General features: G+C 41.0%; 2 protein-coding genes across 4 annotated transcripts in view; one reads left to right on the top strand and one right to left on the bottom strand.

Annotated features, from left to right (window-relative positions):
* Positions 1-19,330, bottom strand: part of LOC126088721 (protein DPCD) — a 58,554-nt gene extending 39,224 nt beyond the window's left edge. Inside the window, exons 1-3 of the mRNA XM_049906859.1 lie at positions 19,196-19,330; positions 18,834-19,099; positions 1,921-2,123 (exon numbers count right to left, since the gene is read on the bottom strand). Of these exons, the coding sequence (XP_049762816.1) occupies positions 1,921-2,123; positions 18,834-18,897 (267 nt within the window). The 5' untranslated portion in view covers positions 18,898-19,099; positions 19,196-19,330. The remainder of the gene's footprint in view (positions 1-1,920; positions 2,124-18,833; positions 19,100-19,195) is intronic.
* A 56-nt stretch (positions 19,331-19,386) lies between these two features.
* Positions 19,387-22,360, top strand: part of LOC126088685 (protein FRA10AC1) — a 57,267-nt gene continuing 54,293 nt past the window's right edge. Inside the window, exons 1-2 of one of the 3 annotated variants that reach the window (XM_049906855.1) lie at positions 19,388-19,525; positions 21,526-21,651. The gene's annotated coding sequence lies outside the window, so the exon portion shown is untranslated. Of the gene's footprint in view, positions 19,526-21,525; positions 21,652-22,360 lie in introns of all 3 variants that reach the window. The other 2 variants (XM_049906858.1, XM_049906856.1) reach the window with 2 other exon arrangements.

Genomic DNA, 22,360 nt, shown 5'->3' with positions numbered 1-22,360 from the left:
TAGGCCGAGGAGATACAAGGACAGTGCTATATTTACCGGCCGGAGGCACAGTGGGCTTTCGACTGGTGAATAACTTATGAGCAGCAAGTGCAGACACCTTTTCATTCACTCTGATTTCCTGAATAAGAAGTTCATCTTTGAAAATGGGGCAATCTCTAGAGGAAGCAGCATGGTCACCCATACAGTTGATGCAATGAGGGGATGGAGGTGGACAAGCACCCTCATGGGCACCCTTGCCACACATAATGCATTTTGCCGGATTGAAACACAATTGGCTGGTATGGTTGAACCGCTGACACCGATAGCAACACGTAGGGTTGGGTTGTAAGGGCGAACTCAAATTGTCTCATAGCCCGCTTTAATGATCAATGGAAGTTGAACTCTTTCAAATGTCAAGAAGATAGTACAGGTTGGAACCAAGTCCCTGTCAACCCTTTTCATGACTCAATGAACAGCCATTATGCCCTGGTCAGACAGGTAGTTTTTAATTTCCTCGTCGGACAATCCGTCGAGGGAGCGTGTATAAACCACCCCGCATGATGAATTTAAAGTGCGGTGCACTTCCACCCAGACAGGGGAGGTGTGTAGCAGTGAAGTTCGCAGCAATTTTTGTGCCTGGAGGGCACTGACTGTTTCTAACAACAAGGTGCCATTTCGTAATTGGGAACAAGACTTTACAGGACCTGCAGTTGCGTTGACAGCCTTCTAAATGATGAAAGGGTTGACAGTGGAGAAGTCTTCACCTTCGTCCAACCGAGAAACAACAAGGAACTGTGGCACTGATGGAAGAATTGTCCCTGGCTGAGACTCATTCAACTTTCGCTTGTGAGCAGACATTGTAAATGTAGATTGCGGAAGTATTCCCCACAATTACCGTTGTCTCCAATGGCAGGGGAGGGAGGGGGAGGGGGAGGGGGAGGGGGAGGGGGAGGGGGAGGGGGAGGGAGAGGGAGAGGGAGGGAGGGGGAGGGAGGGAGAAACAAACCCACACCAAAGACGCTAGGCAGGGAGTTCTTCCCCATCTGGCTCACATTACAGATTTCAAATTTAGAGATAGAGAGCTCAAACCCCTGAGGGAGACCAAAAAACGAAAAGTCAAGAAAGAGGAGAAAAAGGAAACAAAGCAAATCTACAAGACGAAGTGAAGTCAAGAAGGCAACTGAGCCGATATAAATAAGAACACCAAGAGAGGACAAGGAAGGGGCAAACGGAAAGGAATAAGTACAGGGAAGGAGAAGGAGGGGGCAGGTAAAGCAGCCTGGAAAAGGAGAAAGGCTGCAATAGCTCAAGGACTCATGTGCACCACACAAGTACCCACAAAAGAGCTGTGGGCCACCTGGAAGAAAGCATAGAGTTATCCTACTTAACAGGTACCTGACAGCAGTGGTGCAACAATGAAGATGAATGGGGGGAAAAAAACAATGTTCTCAACAAAAGTATCCAAATGCAAACAAGGTAACTGAAAAAAAGCATTATACTTGGCAGCAGTTCAATATTTGTGTGATGTCAAAGGTCCTGATTTTTTATTTTTTACCTCACTCCTCTCTCACCTGTTCTCCTACTATAAATTAGTTACTTTAATGCAAACCCATGTATTAGAAAGGAACACTTGGAATGATCTAAGAGCTGATAAAAACTGAGAGATGATGATATAGGAAGATAAGTTTTATAGCAAAAAGACCAAGAAAATAACTGCATTCACTGTAAGACTATGACAAGTGACAGAGAGTAATTGTTGAAGTAACTGAATTATTACCTTCTTTTATCCCAATAGCATCTAAAGTATTTTTCTTGGGTTCTAGGTCCCCACTTCATTTGATCATTGATCATTCCCAGAAAATTTTTTTCTAGCTCTCTAAGAAAATAATTGCATTAACAGAAAGATTATGAACAGTGGTAGAGAGTAATAATGAAACTCACTGAATTAACATCTTCCTTGATCCCGACAGCATCTAAACTATTTGTCTGGGGTTCTGGATCACCAACTTCAACTGCCCACTGATGATTTCCACATAGTTTCCTTCTATCTCTCCAAGCCCTTCTTACGAGAACATTTGTGTCCAGACTATACTCTTCCACCATTTCAAGGCCCTCTTCCAGTTTGTAATGAATTTTACGCTTACCTGCAAAATAAAGTAAGATGATAAGAGCTACACATGTATAATATGATCACAATGTAATTCATCCAATGGAAGCTGCTGCTGTCATAGTGTCATCTCACATTTCAAGAAACATACACAAACACTGTATGCAGGTGTTCTTTGATCTGCCAGAAGTCCTCAGCGGGTACATAATGTGTAGGTGAAATGATTTTTTAATAATTACTGAATCCCATATTATTGTCTGAACAAAATGACTAATATACTTCAGGTTTATTAACTGAAAACTATTTCATAAATGGTCATTTCTACTTAAGATTGTTTTTACAACTTTATATTATGAAGCAAACTCTTTGCAATTTGTTCAGACATTTAAAAATAAACCTGCATAATATTTAAAAAATAAATAAAATAAACCTGTAATACAACAAAACATCTTTTTTTTCAAACTGACAGCAGTCTCGAATCTATCACAATATTATGCCATGGGAAGTAATATTAATTACTCAGATTTAAATTTTTATATGTAAATCAGATCTGCAGCATACAACAGCACACAAGCAAATAATATTCTCAGTAAGTTACAGATTAGTCAAAACTAAATTTCTGAAGATAATTATGATTAAGTCTTAATTGTCAGATGCAACAAAATTTTAGAATGCACTTGGCTCTTTGTATATTATCACCAAAAATAAAGGACAGGTTCCCAACTGAATGATGGACTATCCTTTCATCAGTTAATAAAGTTCATTCTACCAAAAATAAACTACAACTACCACACACTGACACATCCTTTTTCCTGCAAAAGAATTCCCGCATCAAAGGGCGGTACCCTGTTTGGACTACTTTACCAATATTTTACTTATTGAAGTGACTGAAAGGAGCTATAGCCTGTCACTAAGCCACTAAGATGGTTTCACTGTGCGCTGGTTCTTATTTCCCACTTCTAGCCATTTATCCTTGCAGTGAAATGTGATATTTTGACTTTACAGGATGGCCAATGGATTTATGAGGACACCATACTGTGCTACACTACAAATCTTGCAGGTGCCTTTGGCTGTCACATCCACCAATAATTCATTTAGCCAATTTCTTACACAGTTTGATACTTATAACACTGGTACTTCTTTCCCTCCTTTCTCAGGTAAAGAAAGGTTCACCAAATGGCCTTTACCTGTTCTCTGCTGAGAGCACGAACTAAGAGCTGAACTGAGTAGATGGGTGGAGCTTGGGAAAAAAAAGACCAAGATTGTGAGGCAAATGTTCTACAAACATGAGAAATCTTGTTCCCAGAAGCCATACAGAGTTGTCTTAACATATTTTACCTCCAAGCAGTACCATTGGCCATCTCATAATATGACACTAATCAGATAATACTTACATAGTAAAGTTAGTTGTACAACTAACTTCATCAGAGTCAGTTTATCTACAGTGGAGTTACATATTCTGAAAACAGTGAAAATGAGTAAACAGCTGTTTGGATTAAAAGATTCACAAAGCTATCATCTGCAGGTATACTCTGCAAATGACCTTACAGGCTGTTTTCCCCTTTCCTATTCCATTAATGAATGATGGGCAGGAAGAACAACCGTCTCTAAGCCTCTATATGAGCTCAGAACTCCGTTTTCTCATTGTGGTCATTTCGTCAGATGTATGTAGGAAGTAGAAATATGTTTCCTGAATCTTCCTAGAAACTATATTTGTGGAATACAGCAGTGAACTTCTCCTTCATGCATCTACATCTGCATCTGCGTAGACAATCCACGAGCCACCAAACAGTGTGTGGTGGAGGGTACCCTGTGCCACTACTTGATGTCTCTTCTGCAGCTTATGCCACTGAAGTTTGTCAAATCATTCCATGACATCCGCACACTTGCTAAACAAATCTATGACAAAATAAGCTGCTTCTATTTGTATCAGGTCTATCTTTTCTAACACCCTTTAAACAAGGAGAAAAACATGTGAATCACTCACACAAAATATTTGTGAAATTCATTTCCTTAGGATCCTGCCAATGAAACAGTCTGGAATCTGTCATTCCTACATCTAGATTTATGTGAGTGTTGCACTTTAGATCACTACAAATACATACTTCAACAGATATTATGATCCCATAATTGAACAACAATGGGTCTTTTTACCAAATTCTGTGTAATGTGTTGCTGCTGTGTGTTGTATATTTTGTGCGAGTGGTAGTATCTTGACGATTCACATGTCACTGTAAGATGAGCCTCAGATGAATAAAGATAAACGAACGTACAAATTTATGTCAGAAGTCAACTGGCAATTCCAGACCAAGTGTTTGAAGAAGACCTGCATTGTGATTCAGTTTTTTGGCATTGCGATTTAACTATATTCATCATCAACCGCAATCAGGCTCATGGGTATTCCAACATTATCCACTAGATTTTTATATGAACAGTGACAGCAATGCCCTTATAATACTCCCTTTGGGACTCCCATGACTGAGCACCACAGCACAATCAGGAAATTTACACATGATATACTCCAAATTATCCCTGAAGCATTTTGCCATGACAACTCCTGAGATGTGTGGTCTACAATAGTATTCGTTTGCCATATTTGGTACACCTTCTTGGCTTACCTTCACCCAGATCCTTTGTCATTCAGATACTGTAAAAACCACAATTAAGTTTTTTATGGCAAAAAATATGCCTCAACCATTGGTAACACCCAGCAGATACTTGCACATATATCACTTAGAATTTAAGATATCGATGCAACTCACTTCTGATTCCAGCCAGCTGTCTGTTCGTAGTATTACGTGGTACTGTTCTCATTAACAAATTAGACTAATTCTGGGATCATACCATGGGCACTCCTGCAATTAACATCACATTCCCCCCACCCCCCCTGCAAGAACCGTGGACCTTGCCATTGGTGGGGAGGCTTGCTTGCCTCGGTGATACAGATAGCTGTACCGTAGATACAACCACAATGGAGGGGTATCTGTTGAGAGGCCGGACAAATGTGTGATTCCTGAAGAGGGGTAGTGGCAGCTTTATCAGAAGTTGCAGGAGCAACAGTCTGGATGATTGACTGATCTGGCCTTGTAACACTAAGCAAAACAGCCTTGCTGAGATGGTACTGTGAACCGCTGAAAGCAAGGGGGAACTACAGCCATAATTTATCCCGAGGGCATGCAGCTTTACTTTATGGTTAAATGATGATGGCGTCCACTTGGGTAAAATATTTTGGAGGTAGAATAGTCCCCCATTCGGATCTTCGGGCGGGGACTACTCAGGAGGACATTGTTATCAGGAGAAAGAAAACTGGCGTTAGTTATGTGATCTACCCATCAATGGAATGTAGTCTAATTAAATCGGGTGATGCTGAGGGAATTAGATTAGGAAATGAGACGCTTGAGGTAGTAAATGAGTTTTGCTATTTGGGGAGCAAAATAACTGATGATGGTCAAAGTAGAGAGGATATAAAATGTAGACTGGCAATGGCAAGAGAAAAGCGTTTCTGAAGAAGAGAAATTTGTTGACGTTGAGTATAGATTTAAGTGTTAGGAAGTCGTTTCTGAAAGTATTTGTATGGAGTGTAGCCATGTATGGAAGTGAAACATGGACGATAAATAGTTTGGACAAGAAGAGAATAGAAGCTTTCGAAATGTGGTGCTACCGAAGAATGCTGAAGATTAGATGGGTAGATCACATAACTGATGAGGAGGTACTGAATAGAATTGGGGAGAAGAGATATTTGTGGCACAACTTGACCAGAAGAAGGGATCAGTTGGTAGGGCATGTTCTGAGGCATCAAGGGATCACCAATTTAGTATTGGAGGGCAGCGTGGAGGGTAAAAATCGTAGAGGGATGAGGGAGACCAGGAGATGAATACACTAAACAGATGCAGAAGGATGTAGGTTGCAGTAGGTACTGGGAGATGAAGAAGCCTGCACAGGATAGAGTAGTATGGAGAGCTGCATCAAACCAGTCTCTGGATTGAAGACCACAACAACAACATTTTCTGTTTCTTGTCTGCATACCCTCCTCTGTGATTAATGTGATTGATCATCTACTCCACCCTCTGAATATGACATGTAATTAATTATTAAGTCTATGGAGGGATTTCTCTGGCCTAAAACCATGTGCACGTCATGTGTGTTCTGTGTAAAACACATAGGACGTATTGACGGAGGTCCTACAATTTGCAAGCTGATAGTGGACGTCACTAAATCTCCACCATCGATCACCATAAAATCATTTATGCCTTTGCTTAAAGCCCTCCATTCTGTTCCAAAGCAGAGACCATCATTACCTCTGGGCATGAGGGTGCAAGTTATGAGACTGCCTCCATTCCAGATGCAAGACTTGCTATCAGTACTAACAATTATTTGTTGTATTTTGTAGTCCTTATATACAGTAATACTTTCTATAACTGTAAAGGAAAACTGAAGAGATTTTCCTCCTCGTGGAAGAATAAGTTTATCCATTTTTGTCCCACCCATAGACGTTTCAGCACTTTATGTGTTACTTTCAGTGAGTTTGTGTGTAAAGTTCTTGTGAATGACAAAATCATGCAATGGTTCATATGAAATTCAGCTTGAGGCTATTTCCATATACAAAGGTGTGATATTCAGACATAAATTTATGTTAGTTTACTTACATAGTTAATGTCTATGACACTTATTGACCAGCTGGGCCACAAAATATGTTATTTCTGTATTGTGCTGAAAATTAGGCCTATAATGTCGTTTTGGCAAACAACAAGGTTATAAATGAAATGGTTATAAAAAAAGAAATGAAAACAATACAGATAAAACAGGATTCTACAAACCACATAGAGGAGGCATTAAGTTACAGACAGGCACAATGAAAAAGAATGCTAGACATATCCAGCTATTGGACTAAGTCCTTCACCAGATATAGAAAACCCACACACTAGCCACCCCACAAACACATGGCTACTCTCATTTCCAGACACTAAGGGGCTACTCTAATCTCCAGACACTAAGGCCTGGCTGACTGTGTATGACATTAGTAGAAATCTTTACTGGTTTGGGCAGTGAGATAAGAGATGTAAGGCAGTGAGTGGGAGGGACAGCAGGGTATGGATGGAGAGAGAAGAGCTGCATGTGGGAGCATGTAATGTCACGATAGCAACAGGATAGGGCTGCTAGGTACAGCATTGACTGGCTGTGCTGAGGGCGGAGGAGAGAAGTAGAAAAGGGGAAAGGGCTGTCCAGGTGTGAGGTGCATTGGCGGGATAGGAGGCATGTGTCGTGCTAGAGTGGGAGCAGGCAATGGGATAGGCTGTTGGGACAGTGATTAGTGAAGGTTATGTTACAGGGACAGTACCCACCCACACATTTCACAAAATCTGGTGTTGGAGGGACGAATCCAGAAGTTACAAGACTCTGTGGAGTTGGTTACATGAAGTGCATCATGTTGGGCGGCATCCTCAGCAACTGGGTGAGCCAGATGTCTCTCACCCACAGTTTGGTGATGACCATACATGTGGAAAGACAGCTTGTTAAATGTTATGTCCTCTCAGAATGCAGCACAGGTGTTGCACCTATGTTAGTACATCACATGGCAGCTTTTACAGGTGGCCGTGCCTTTGATGGGGTAGGAGATGTTTATGACAAGATTGGAGTGGGTGATGGTGGTGGTGGTAGTGGTGATGGTGGTGGTGGTGGTGGTGAGAGGATGTATGGAACAGGCTTTGGATCTAGGTCTATTGGGGAAATATGAGCCATGAGGCAAGAGGTTGGGAGCGGGGGTAGAATTGCGCAGGTAGGCATGGGAATGCTACTGTGTGGAGGGATGCAGAGAATAAAGAGAAGGATGTTTCTCATTACAGGGCATGATGAGAGGCAGTTGAAACCCTATCGGAGAATGTGAATTAGTTGTTCCAGTCCTGGGTGGTACCGAGTCAAAAGAGGGTTCTCTTTTGTGGTTGGACAGTGGATATGTGGGTGTGGTTAGTGACTTGGGACAAGGTGTCTGGACAAGGTGTGGATGATAATTTTGGTCTGTGAAGTCCTCAGTGAGGCCCTTGGCATATTTGGAGACGGGCTGCTCATCGCTACAAACATGATTCAGGTGGTTAGGCTGTATGCAAGGGATGATCTAAAGGAGTATGATTTTTACATGCATGCATTTTTGGGCCAATGCTGTGGTTTGCTGTGCATCGTCAAGTTGATGCTTTGTTTGAAATTTCGGTATCTCATGTCTTCCAAATCTACATAACTGTCTGAAGTTATGCGACTGTCCACTGCTTCCCTTGAAATCACTGTAATTTATGGTGCAAGCATTTTGATGTGCATAATTTAGCATGGCACTACTGTGCACATCCTGTAAATTGTATCAAACTCCCTTGAAACAAGCAAGTATCAGCATTTGTAACAAGTGCATCTTGTCCTCCCTTGAATATCCATAGTTTTTCTTATGCACTACATGGTCATGTTGCTGTGGACTTGTTCAAAATCTTTTCTTTTTTTTTCTTTTTTTTTATGATCTTCCACGTACACAATTATGTTTAGTACCTGCTCCTTGTACAATGATTGTGCTTTACTGTGTTGGACTGGAGACAAGATCTGTGGCTCCCTGTCCAACAAGGATGATGAGCTACGAGGGTTGACTGAAAAGTAATGCCTCCACATTCGTAACTCTTCACTAGTTGGCAGCATTGGTATGCGGCAGGTACTGGCTTGTTCTGTATCCTCTTCTCTACAGCTCCAGTTGGTGGGAAGCCTAAGCATTGAATGGTTGTGTTGTTACAGTGTAAAGTACGGAGCCCTGTGCAGACAGTTTGTCAATGTGATTTAAGCATGTGACTTAAGTAGAGTATGCTTCATACTGTATGTGTGAATTTGTTGATGTATGTCATTATTTGTCATTTGTTACCGTCTGCTCATGTGTGTATTGTGTCGTCTATTTCTGTGTTTTGTTGTTTACTTGTACCATACTCATTCTACAGTGCTATTTGCTTCATTATGTTTAGTTTTTTTATATAATCGCAATTGTTGATAGGTGGTGTTATTAGATACCTAAAGCTGGCTTTTTCATGTATAATGGGATGATTAGTGAATATATGTTTATTGTTTTTCTTGTGTATGATGAGATCTCCAAGAAACTGAACCAATAGAGTCTATTATCTGTATCAGTCACAATGGTGTACTGTATTTGTGAATGGATAGTTATCAATTAGCACCTGTATACAGGTACAAGGTTTGTCTACTAACTAAATTATATCACTGACATATCAGTATCAAGTTTTACTTTTACCTACTTAAGTTTTACTATACTGTCAAAGACATGGGTTTTGATGTAATTCATAAATGTCAGCTAGGAGGTCACTCATTCTTCCTCATTGGAAGTACAAGCTATTGTTGAATATAAAGCAGTTTTGTTCTGTGCTGAGCTTGAGAATGACAGATATTCCATGTAAAATATTATGGGCAGGTCAATCTGCCCTCTAGTTACGCAGAAAATATCGACAAGAATGAAATTAAAAGTATGTTTCCATCACAAATAAACTGGCAAACTGTGGATACTTGTTTGTCCTGGAGCAGTTTTTATGCTTATCAAATGACAAATAGCCTTGATTATTTACCACCTTTAAAACAGGCAACTTCTACTTTATGACTGCTCTGTCATCAGTGAGTCCATCTTTGAATTTCAGCCATATCCAAAATTTTCCTCTTTTCTCCAGTTGCAACAATGCTATTCAGTTTATTTCACAGTCAATGTCTTCTATTTTTCTTTTCTTTTTTTTTTTTTTTTTTTTTTTTTTTTTGTTTTGTTTTGTTTTGTTTTGATGTGCTTTAGGGTGCAAAAAACAACTGGGGTCATACGCACCCAAGTCAAAACTATAGAACTTGAAGACAGAGAGGAGTTAAACGGCTAAACGTCAGTCCCAATGGACAGAATAGGAGTCAGTTAAAAACAGGCATGTGGAAAAGGGCTTAAAAAACACCCTACAGAAACGGAGGTCCAAAACTACAAGTTAAATGACCTTTGCCATATTGTTTTGGTGGATAAAAAGTAAAACGCGGTCGACAGCCCGCACATCATTCGCTAAAACAGCTGATAAATCAAACAGCACACCCAAGCTGGAATGTGAATTGTTAAAAAAAGGGCATTCCAGCAGGAAGTGGTGGACAGTTAAAATTTGGGTGCAATGTGTACAAAGTGGTGGGGTAGCGTCACTTAGCAGATGACGATAGCTAAAAAGGCAGTGCCCAATATGCAGCTGAGTTAAAATAATCTCCTCCCGGCAGGAGGGCTGACAGGAGGTCGTCCAAGGCATGGGGAGAGGCTTAATAAGCCGAAGCTTATTCCCGTGAAGGGAGGATAATTGGCGATGCCAAATGGACACCTCCTCCTGACAGCGGCAATGCAGAGATCATTGGAGGGAATATACATACTCGGGGGCTGAGGTACGAGGACTGAAGCCTTGGTAGCAGCCTCGTTTCCTGGCAGACAGAAATGACCAGAGACTCACAGAAAAATTACAGTGGCTCCACCAAGAGTGAGCAAGTGACAGTTTTCCTGGACCAGCTACACTAAGAGATGAGCAGTGTACAGCGCACACAGACTTCGGATGGCACTGAGTGAATTTGAGCAGAGGACATAATTGAAAAGGCTGTGTCACCAGATGTACTCCGTGACCTGATACAAGGTGAAGAGCTTGGCTGTAAATACTGAGGAGTGTGCCAGAAACCAATATCAAAAGACACGGGTGCCAATGACGAAGGCACACTCAACCTCACGGACAGTCCGAGGACCATCAGTGTATACAAAGGTACTATCGCGAAGTGCCATTGCCGATGCTCCAGGAGTAAAGACAATCAAGACAGCACTGAAGACACTGCTCAGTGAGACATGTCCATGGAGAACTGCAATAGATGGCAAAATTGTCAACAAAAAGAGAGCCAGAGATGCCCGGCGGGAGACAGGCCATTATAGGATTAATGGCGATAGCAAAGCTCAGGACGTAACCCAGAGGACAAGTTCAGGACGTAACCCAGAGGCACATTATTTTCCTGGAGAAAGGTGTCTGACAAGGCAGAACTCACACACACCACAAAAACTCAGTCTAGTAAAAATACCCAAAGAAAACAGGGCAGGCGCCCACGGAAGCCCCACACGTAAAGAGTATGGAGGATACAAGTTCTCCAGCAGGAGTCGTAGACCTTCTCTAAATCGAAAAACATGGCCACAGTCTGGTATTTCCACAGAAAACCATTCATGACATAGGTGGACAAAGTAATGAGATGGTCAACTGCACAACACCACACTCGAAATCCACACTGTGCATTCGTTAGCAAATGGAGAGACTCGAGCCACCACACCAGCCGAGCAGCGTTCCATCACCTTGCAAACACAGCTGGTAAGAGAGATAAGGTGGTAGCTGGAAAGAAGGGTTTTGTCCTTACCAGGCTTAGGTATGGGTATGACAGTGGCTACATGAAGGCATCCAGAAAATGTGCCCTTGGCCCAGATGCGGTTGTATATGTTAAGCAGAAAGTGTATGCCCACAAAAGAAAGGTGCTGCACCATCTGAATGTGAATGGCATCTGGCCAAGGGGCAAAGGATCTAGGATGAACTGAGAGCATGATCTAGCTCCGTCATAGTAAAGGCGGCATTGCAGCACTCGCAATGCGGAGAAGAGAAGGGAATCGTTTGAGCCTCCTCTGCCCATTTCCGATGAAGGAAGGCAGGGTGATAGTGGGAAGAACTCGAAACTTACACAAAATGGCAGTCCAAGGTGTTAGAGATAGCAATAGAATACACAATGACAAGGTCAGTGACTGTCAGGCCGGAAATTGGGGAATAGATCTTGGTTCCAGAGAGCCATCAGAGGTTGGCCTACACAACAGAGGAAGGTGTGGAACTGTTAAGGAACTAGTGAATGAAATCCAGCTAGCTCTTTTGCTATCCTGAATAATGCAACAACACTTTGGACACATCTGTTTATAATGAATGCAGTTTGCCAGTGTAGGGTGGTGGGTTAAAAATGCAGAGAGCACGTCTACATGTGTGAATTATGTCGTGGCATGCTTCAATCCACCAAGGGACTGGGACACGATGTAGTAGAGAAGAAGTGCGGGGGATGGAACATTCTTTAACAGTAAGGATAAAGTTTGTGAGATATCTGATCTGGTCATAACAACTGGGGAAATCTTGTTCTTCGAAGGTCCCCAGGGAGGAGTAAAGGTGCCAGTCAGCCTTAGTAAGCTACCATTTGGGCATGCATGTGGATGGGGTAGCAGTCAGTAAACGGATAGCACACAGGAAATGGTCACTCGAGTAGTAGTCAGAAAGAACGGACAACTCAAGACGATGGGCAACCTAGGCAGTGCAGAAGGATAGGTCCAAATGGGAATACGTGTGCGAGGAGTTGGAAAGGAAAGTGGGTGCTCCAGTGTTAAGGCAGAAGAGGTTAAGTTGGTTAAGAAGGTCAGCCAAGAGGGTACCTCTCTGACAGGTCCTGGGAGAATCCCAAAGGGGATGATGTGAATTAAAGTCACCAAGTAGCAAAAATGCCCAATAAGTTGAAGGAAGTCTGCCCTGGTGACAGCAAATGATGGAGGGACATATGCAGTACAGAGGTAAAAAGTCAAGTGGGGAAGGAAAAGACAAACTGCAACAGCTTGAAGAGTGGTAGTCAGGAAGATGGGCTAACTATGAATGTCATCCCATATGAGCAGCATGACATCCCCATGAGAGGAAATGCCGACCTCAGGGGGAAGGTCAAAACGAAACGGTAGAAATGTGAAAGCTCAAAGTAGTTGGGAGAGCGCAATTTCGTTTCCTGGAGGTAGCATACAATGGGACGCTGAGACACTAAAAGCAGCCGTAAATCCTATTTGTGGGATCAAAGGCCGCAAATGTTCCATTGGAGGAGAGTCGTGATGAGGAAGAGACATAGGGGTGTCACCTCGGCTGCTGCCGAGTGACAGCTAGTGAAGGGGCACTACTACAGGGCACAGAAACAGGAAGATCCTGCTCCATGGGGTTCACAAAGCATCAGCCTGCTTGTGCAGTCAGTCCAACACCGAAAAATGGTTGTTGGTGTGCACCAGCGACACAGATGCTGGACAGGCTAAAGTACCAGGTGCCGACACCATCGAAGAGGATCGTCGAGGTGGCAAAGGAGAAGACCGTTTGCCTTTTGTGGACTTCTTCAAGCCTTTCTGGTTAGATGAAGACTCAGGTGTTTTTTGGCTGGAGGGACGGAGGAAGTCTTCACGGGAGTACACCTTCTGTCCATTCCAGCCTACTGGTTGTGTAGCTGGTGGTTCCGCCCCTTGAGGCAAGAGTTTGACAGCTTGTTGCAGCACAGCTCGATGGTGATGCAACCTTGACACTAGGCAATTTTGCAACTCAGAGCTGAATTGGAGGTCACATGTCTGCGTGGCCATGTCCTTCATGGAGCGAAGGGTAACGAGAACAGAACTAAAGGTACCAGATGGGAGAACACAGGGTTCGCGACTAGCAGGTAACTTGTGAGCAACTGGATAAGGCACCTTTTCCTTTATCCATATCTCTTAAACAGCCCACTCATCAAGATACACTGAACACTCTCGAGAGGAGACAGCATGGCCATCATTGCAGTTGATACAGTGGGGAGGAGGTGGACAACTGCCCTTATGCACATCCCTCCCACAGGTAACACATTTGGCTGGGTGTCGACAAGACATTCTAGTGCTGTTGAAATGATGACACTGGTATCAGTGCACCGAGTTTGGAATCTATGGACAGACAGTGATAATTACATAGCCTGCTTTGAGCTTGGAAGAAAGCACTGCTCTATCAAAGATGAGAAAGAGAGTGCAGGTGGGCACTAAGGAGGACTCTACCTTTTTCATTACACAATGAATGGCAATGACACCCTGATCAGAGAGGTAAGATTGTATTTTGGCTTTGGTTAGACAGTCGAGCAGCTTGGTGTAAATTAGACCACGGGAAGAATTCAAAGCTCGATGGGCCTCAACATGAACAGAGTAACTGTGGAGAAGCAATGAAGCAACCAGTTGTTGTGCTTGAGAATCAGAAGTGGACTCCAAAAACAAAGTACCATTCCGTAAATGAGAGCACGACTTCACATGGCCAGCAATTGCATCAACACCTTTCTGAACACACAGATTTACCGTGGCGAAGGACTGACCATCTTCAGTACGTGAGACAATGAGGAACCATGGTGCAGCGGGAAGGGTCTTTCAATCATTAGCCTCATTGCATTTATGTTTTGTAGACACTGAGTGGGAGGTTGATTGACTCATCACGAGGAAATCCCCCATGACTGCCAGCGTCTTGGATGGCAGGTTCCTTCCAACTGGGGGCCTCCTTCACAAGGGGGTGCACACACCTTAGGTGATTGTTCACTCCTCTGGTCAAACCTCTCGAACACCTGACGGAGGGACCACTCAGCAATTTGGGAAGGTTACAGCTCAGGCAATCACCCCTCCCTGGACCTGGCCTGTACCAGGGGGTACGTGCCAACCCTAACTGTCAACCCGGGGCTGGAAATTACATGTTACCCAGTCACCTGTTACATGTCAGACAAATGGGCTGGCCTTTAGGAGCACACTGGGAGGAAGAAGAAAAAAAGAGGATCCTCAAGTTCTGAAGCAGAGGAAAGAGAGGAGAAGGGAAACAAAGAAAGGAAAGGGTAGCGAAAAACAAAGGTGAGACGGTTTGCACATCAGCGACAGAATGCAGAACATTCCCAATAACACCCCACACATGCTCCCCAAGGGAGGGGAAAAATAATAGCAAGAGGATAGACATGCAGCACAGAAGGGAAAAAAATTCTGCAAAGGCTGGGGACACATGGCAGCCAAGCACAAACCCACCAAAAAGTGGCGAGCCCCCTGAGGGGTCTCTATTTGTGCCACATATGACTGGAACAGTATGCATATTTTCCCAATAACTAGAGAAGACTTTCCTCATTCTACGAATAAATTGATTTTTGTTACAAAATCTGCTGCAATCTTACCATCAAGGTTTACAGTGGGTTCCAGTACTACCTATCATGAGTCTGTGTATTTCTCTAGAAATAAATTGATGGAGATTTGTATTTCAGTAGTAGGATGAACTCTTCAATCACAGCTACACTTTCATTTAGATATTTTTTTGAAATATATGTGTACAGTTTGTATACAGTCAGAAAACAACATTGGGAAAGAGTGTTTCTGGCTTTTCAGGATGTAAATCAATTCCACACTATCCTTTTTACAATGTCTCCTAATAACACCTACAGCATCTTTACCAAGTCATGTGGCAAAGAAATGCCACTCTAATTATGTAATGGGGTAATCCATACTGATGAGTACATACCTAATTTGAAATCAGGCAACACTACCATCTGAAAATATTAACACATTATGAGTGCACACGATAGAGGATATTTTTCAAAACACCAATATACAAGTCCACAAAGCATATTTTCTGTGGTTCAAGCTCATCACAAGTGATAGGCATGGATTATATCACCTAAAGTGTCCAAGCAGTTGCTATGAACAGGGACACCTGGTCATGTGAGCAATGAGGAATTTGAATTTCATTTTGATACATGTGGAATACTGCATGCAGACTCATTGGTTGGTTGGTTTGGAAGGGGGAAGGGGGGGGGGGGGGGACCAAATAACAAGGTCATCGGTCCCATCGGATTAGGGAAGAATAGGGAAGGAATTCGATTGTGCCCTTTCAAAGGAACCACCCCGGCAGTTGCCTGAAGCAATTTAGGGAAATCACAGAAAACATAAATTAGAATGGCCGGACGTGTGTGTGAACCGTTGTCCTCCCAAATGCGAGTCCAGTGTGTTAACCACTGCACCACCTCGCTCAGTGCAGTCTCATTTTGAATTCTTTGTCTGACCGATGTTTCACTGATAATCTGGCAATTTGACAGCATGAGTGGCGGGTATTATCAAAGAATTATCATCCATTGTTCATGGTGGACTGAAACCAAGTTTGTGAGTTTCCAGAACACACGTTCACTCTGCAGCAGACTGCGCACTGACATGAAACTTCCTGGCAGATTAAAACTGTGTGCCAGACTGGGACTCGAAAGTGGGAGCTTTGCCTTTCGCAGGTAAGTGCTCTACCAACTGGGCTACCTGAGCACGACTCACAAACCATCTTCACAGCTTTACTTCCATCAGTGCCTCATCTTCCACCTTATAAATGCCACAGAAGTTCTCATCACAGGTTTAAAGTTGTGAGGATGGGTCATATGTTATGCTTGGGTAGCTCAGTTGGTAGAGCATATGCGCATGAAAAGCAAAGGTCCTAAATTCAAGACCCGATCTGGCACACAGTTTTAATCTGCCAGGAAGTTTCATATCAGGAAACATTCTGCTGCAAAGTGACAATTCATTCTGAAAACAGTCCTCCAGACTATGGGCAAGTCACATTTCTACAATGTCCTTTCATCCAGGAGTGTCAGTCTCTGTACAGATGGTTCGTATATCGTGCTCCAGTAGCTCAGTTTGTGGAGCACTTGTCCATGTAAGGCCAAATTCCCAGTTTCAAGTCCCAGTCCAGCACACAATATTAATTTGCCAGAAAGTTTAAAGCTTGCAGGTGATCATTATATATTGCTACCATCACCAGTGACTCAAGTATAAGCTAAGAATAAGATCAAAGATGGAAACTCTATATGTCATGCATCTAACTTGCCACCTGTTAGGCAAGCTTTCACACTAGACCTACGACGAAACATTGCTAGGGAAGACTCTGTAAAACACAGTACAAGTAAAACAAAAACACCACTATCAAATGACAACAATGGAGCCAACAGTAAACACTGTGATACTGTGACAAAAGTTTCACGAAATAGTCATAGGACTGAAGAAGCTGTCGTCTTTCAAATCTTCTGAAACAAACAAGCCAAACTGATTTATCAAAGAGGAGATCACCAGTTTCCCAATAATGGATCTCATGATCTTCCCTGCGAAGAACCTACCAGCGAAGTTCTGGAACAGTGTAATCTATTGCATAAGCAGGGGATAGCAGTTGGATCACCAAGAAATATACATACGTCTGGTGAGAGTCTACAACAGGGACGGAACCAAAGTATTCCTATACATCAGACACTCTAAAACATAAAAGCCGTACAACTTAATGTGATGAGGAGTCCTATAGTGGCTACAAAGTTTTGCAAGGTGATTGAGCAGTTGTTCATAGACATGGCTTGTCTTTAGGAATTTTAATACACAATGAGGCTAGAGACTGAAGTTCCCTTGCACAGCATTGTCTCATTGCATCTGTGCCCTGAAAATGTCAGTGTGTGCACCTGTCAAAATATCAGCAGTTGTTGAAGATGTCAACCGGCTGCAGTGCTGTATGTTATTTGAACACTTTATACCAAAGGAGGCAGGTTGTAACTGTCTATCAACAAGCAACATATTTTTAAGGTTACCAACAAATTGAATCTCAATATGGATGAAAAGCAGTTATTTCAATGAAGGTTGTGATTTCCAGAACATCGTCATAAAAGTACAGCAGAAGACCAGATTTGTCCATATTTGATACCTTTAATTTCCAGTTGCTTAGGCTTGTATCACAATATTTTCAATTTTTACAAGTAACTCATTTGCTGAAAGAACCTTCAATATGACGAAGAACCAGTGGCCAGAGAAAGAAATTAGATATTCATGCTCTTAATTAAATGAAACCTTCAAATAGAAGTAAACTTTTCTGAAAGTTGTGATGAATTTTTGAATTTTCTAAAAAAGTGGGGGGGGGGGGGGGGATAATGGAGGATTACTGAAAGCAGCAAAGAGCAACACAAAATATGCATCAAAATTACAAAACAGTGATGATGTTCTGTTGGGTATTTTCTTAAATACTTTTTATGTCTTCTTTTTTTTATATGAGCTTCGAATTCAACTTATTATATTGCCTGTAAATGTTCACTTAAAAATTCATTTCATATTTAAATCACAAATCCATACATTAAAATACGAATGAAAAGAGGAAGAGTTACTTTTTTTTATTTCTATGTAAACTTAATGTGCTGAAAAATTATTGGCACAACAAATTGATTATATTATTTTTTATAATTGTGATCGAGCAGTTGTGCAGCACTTAGTGTCACGAAACGTGGCATCCCAGTATCAGCAGATTTTTCTGTTGCGCGATGCTAACTGTAACAATTCATGTGATGAATGGTTATGAAAATCAACTGAGAAGTGTAGCCAGATATATCAAACGGTTATAATGTGATATTATATTAGTGCCACGAGATCACTGCATGTTTCTCAATTGACTTAAAAGATCGAACACAACGACTGTCACAATAACGGTCACTGAAATTCGTACACCCGCACAACGTCCTACAACACAAATCACATATCTAGAAACGACTAACTACAAAAAAAAAATTAAACTTGCAAATCAACAACTTGTGATTAACACGCCCTTTTTGATAATATAAAATGTCGTACATAGTAGATATCCCATAATCTTTGCAAAAAAATTCTACTTCTGCAGTAAATGAGAACAAGAACATTAATTACCATGTTCCTAAATCTACTTATGTCAACAGGTTTAACTTTGCATTACGAAGCAATACTCTACCGGTTTTGTTAAGAATAATAGGTGAGATAATCCAAACAAATCCGGAAACACAAAAATTTTAAAATTAGTAGGCCTAGATTAATTCCACGGGAGAGTACTGATATCATTCGCTTTTCATAGTCATGCAGAGTATATTAAATAACAGTTTATTTACAAGAATATTAACGTACCATCCGCAATCACACCTATTTTCTCCGCTTTCTTTAACCGGTCCAGCCAGCTTACCGGTGTCATATTGTGTAAACAAACCGTAGCCAGGGTAACAGGCAGAGTAGTTCCATGCTCTCATTACCCTCACACAAAGTTCATTTTTATCATCAGTTTAGGAAGTGGTTTCGGGAAGAAATATCTCCCGTAGCAACTACTACAGATTTGAATCTTGGCATGTGATTCTTATCCAGTGGCTGAAGAGTAATTTTATTTGCTTCCAGCTAACCTGCTTGTAGAGAAGCCAAGTAACAATATATGAAACAAATTTTGTTGAGAAAACAAATACAACTGGGGTTCGGCATTAAACAAAAACTGCTTGTACCTGTTTTAGAAAAAAGCAGATTTTTCCTTGTCGCTAAAACTTTTGGCCGGGATTTAAGTATTATCTGATAGCACAGATTATAATATTCTAACATCTTTGGACAGTCCGAGTTGCTCGTAATCAAGTTCCTCGTAGACCTGTGTTGTTTATTATGACTTATCAGTGATTGTTGTGATCATTCGGACCTGGCAGTGGTGGGGTATTCAGCTGAAGTCTAATACAATAGTGATGGGATGAGGTTATATTCATTACAGAAGTGAAATCGATTACATAAAAGTGTAAAGATTGTCGTCATTTTCAGGCAATCTGTGGACACAATTAATTGTTCATGTACGTATGAACACCACATTTCCAACGCTCAGCTGTTTCATCACTACGAAACTTCAAATATCAACACTGACATTACTATGTATTTTTCGTTGTTATTGTCGGTAAATTCTTGAAAACTCAGTGTACTAGTTTTCTGTATGTTACGAGTAGTTAGTTGCGTATTTTTTTATATGAATTAATATTCATTTAAGTACTTACGAGTAACATAACAATTGCATTGCAGAAGTGCTGTAGAGTAATTAAAATAGACGTCCTTTTGAAACCCTTTCCAGAATTACGCAGTGATGTGCTAGCAGCTTTCGATAAAAAAATTAAAAAAAAAATATTTCTGTAACTGTTATTGTCTATGAGTAAAATCGTGTGCCATGAAACTGTAGTTTTGATATAGCTTCCGTGAATTAACTGTATAAAAGCTATAATTTGCCTTACGGTTTTTTTTTTCAGTCACCAATTTCGTAAAATCTTAATTTAAGTAGTTGTTGCCACAGTCATAAAAATGGAATATGCAGAAATACAAATGTGTAGGAAAAAAATTTAACTAAGTTATGCATAGATCAGGATACAGAAAAATGGCTTGTGAATTAATATTGGGAAATGTAATAATTGTAATTGTTACAGTTGGTTGGTTGGTTGTTTCGGGGAAGGAGACCAGACAGCGAGGTCATCGGTCTCATCGGATTAGGGAAGGACGGGGAAGGAAGTCGGCCGTGCCCTTTGAAAGGAACCATCCCGGCATTTGCCTGGAGCGATTTAGGGAAATCACGGAAAACCTAATTCAGGATGGCCGGACGCGGGATTGAACCGTCGTCCTCCCGAATGCGAGTCCAGTGTCTAACCACTGCGCCACCTCGCTCGGTACAATTGTTACAGTGGACAAGTCTCAACTGTATATGTGGAAAATTTTCATGAAAAATTTTGATAGTTTATTCTTCTGCCAGTCCGACATTAATAAAAGTTTATTGAGTTGTGGGGGTATTCACGTAAATTAATTGAGCGAATCTGTTTGGTAGGTGCAGTAAGCCACTCACCATCAGTCATAAATCCCCATACCAGAGTTGCTCAACCCTATAAATAATGCATCCATACAACCACTGGAAGTTAAACTTGGACCTATTCTGTGGTAAATGTATTGACAGTTCATGTTCTTAATCTCATAACTTCGCAGAACCACACAGAGAAAAAAATGAAGCTTGCTAATGGCAAAACAACTGAAGTAAGCTTAAAACTTGTCGAATTTGCCTAATGCTAACTCTAAATTCAATACATTTCTTAATTAGTTTTAATCCATTTCTGAAACTAGTTTTCCTGAAGAGCTAATTATGTGTAATACTGGGAAGTCGCCAATAAAACCAAGGAATACCACAGGTATCAAAGTCTCTTCACAATGAAAAAGGGGGATACTAAACAGATAGAACAAATAAACACTTTCCTATTATAAACAATACTGCACATTTTTAAAAATCTAGGAATTTTGTCTGTAATCAACAGATCAACAATAAAGTAAAACTGGCAAGGGATATTGTTAAAAGAGAGAGATAGGAAATGAAGCCATAGAAAATGATATTATTTTTGTTAAAGAAAATGGGAAAATTGCTATTGTGCACAGTCCAGGAGTCTCCAGTGGGTGCCCTTCTTGTTTTTGGTGGCGAAGAACAGAATTGTGTTTTATATTATAAGTTGCCTGAAACAAACTGTTTGTGAATCAAGGAACATTGGACAATAGGGATCAGCCGAAAGTGGAAGTACAGTTGTTAAGATGCTGTCATCATATTCTGGAGGATGGAGTTGCTCGGTGTGATCATCCTGATTTTGACCATCTTTTTCCTAAAACACTAAGGCAAATGCCTGGATCAGGGGCACTGCCAACCTCCTATGCTGTCCTCATATAAAATGTTATATGTCCTGTGTGTAGTATATTTTTACTGATTTTGTTTTGTTACCTTGACAATTGGATATTATTATTAGATTATTCCTATGTGAATAAAGATGGTAATGTTTAGCAGGTGGATGAGAGAATGGGCACAAATAGTTCAGAAGAGAAATCGAAACAATATACCAAAGGAAACATTCACATCCCACTGAGTAAAATAAAAGTTAATCTCACATCCCCATCTGAAATTAAGAAGGTAATAATGACTCGAAAAGGTTAAAGTGCATATGATGTGGATATTATTTCCAAAACAATAAAAAATTGTGGCTGTATAATATCTAATGTTCTTACTCACTTATGTTATCCATCATTAATTGAGGGTGTTTTCTCACACAGATTATAATATACAATTTAAGGTTTCTCTATAAAAATTACTAGAATATGATTTGGGACATCTCACTCCCATGAAATCTTGATAATTGTGACAGACTGATATGCAGGATAGCCTGAGGTCTAGATTAGGTTGAAAGGTGATAATTTGTTTGTGAGTTGATTAAACTAAAGAATGTGAATTCAAATAAAGGTTGTGGTAACAGATTGATCTGTTGTGTCAACACTTCTGCTTTTTGGCGAGTGGTCTCCTTCAATGCAAAAGTATTTATGTTTTTGTTTGTGCCGTATTTAAACACACTTTTCCCCATGTAATTGCACTTTTCATTATAAAAATTAAAACTGTACACTAACTTCAGGAAATGTATGTTAAATAATGGACAAGCCCCTCACAAGTATTTTGATGCATATTATTTATATATCTATACTAGGAATAAATTTGCAAAACTTTCTGTTTGCCTTTGAACATGCTAATCTCCAGAGGTACTAGACAAATTTTATGGGACTTTCATGGGTAAGTTCATTGTAACCGGGGGGCTCTGTCCTACCTGTCATAGGGGTAAGGTTGGAGATGA

This window comes from Schistocerca cancellata, chromosome 1 (genome assembly GCF_023864275.1).
Source record: "Schistocerca cancellata isolate TAMUIC-IGC-003103 chromosome 1, iqSchCanc2.1, whole genome shotgun sequence".
NCBI classification, from domain to species: domain Eukaryota; kingdom Metazoa; phylum Arthropoda; class Insecta; order Orthoptera; family Acrididae; genus Schistocerca; species Schistocerca cancellata.
This window is presented reverse-complemented; position numbering and strand designations above follow the sequence as displayed.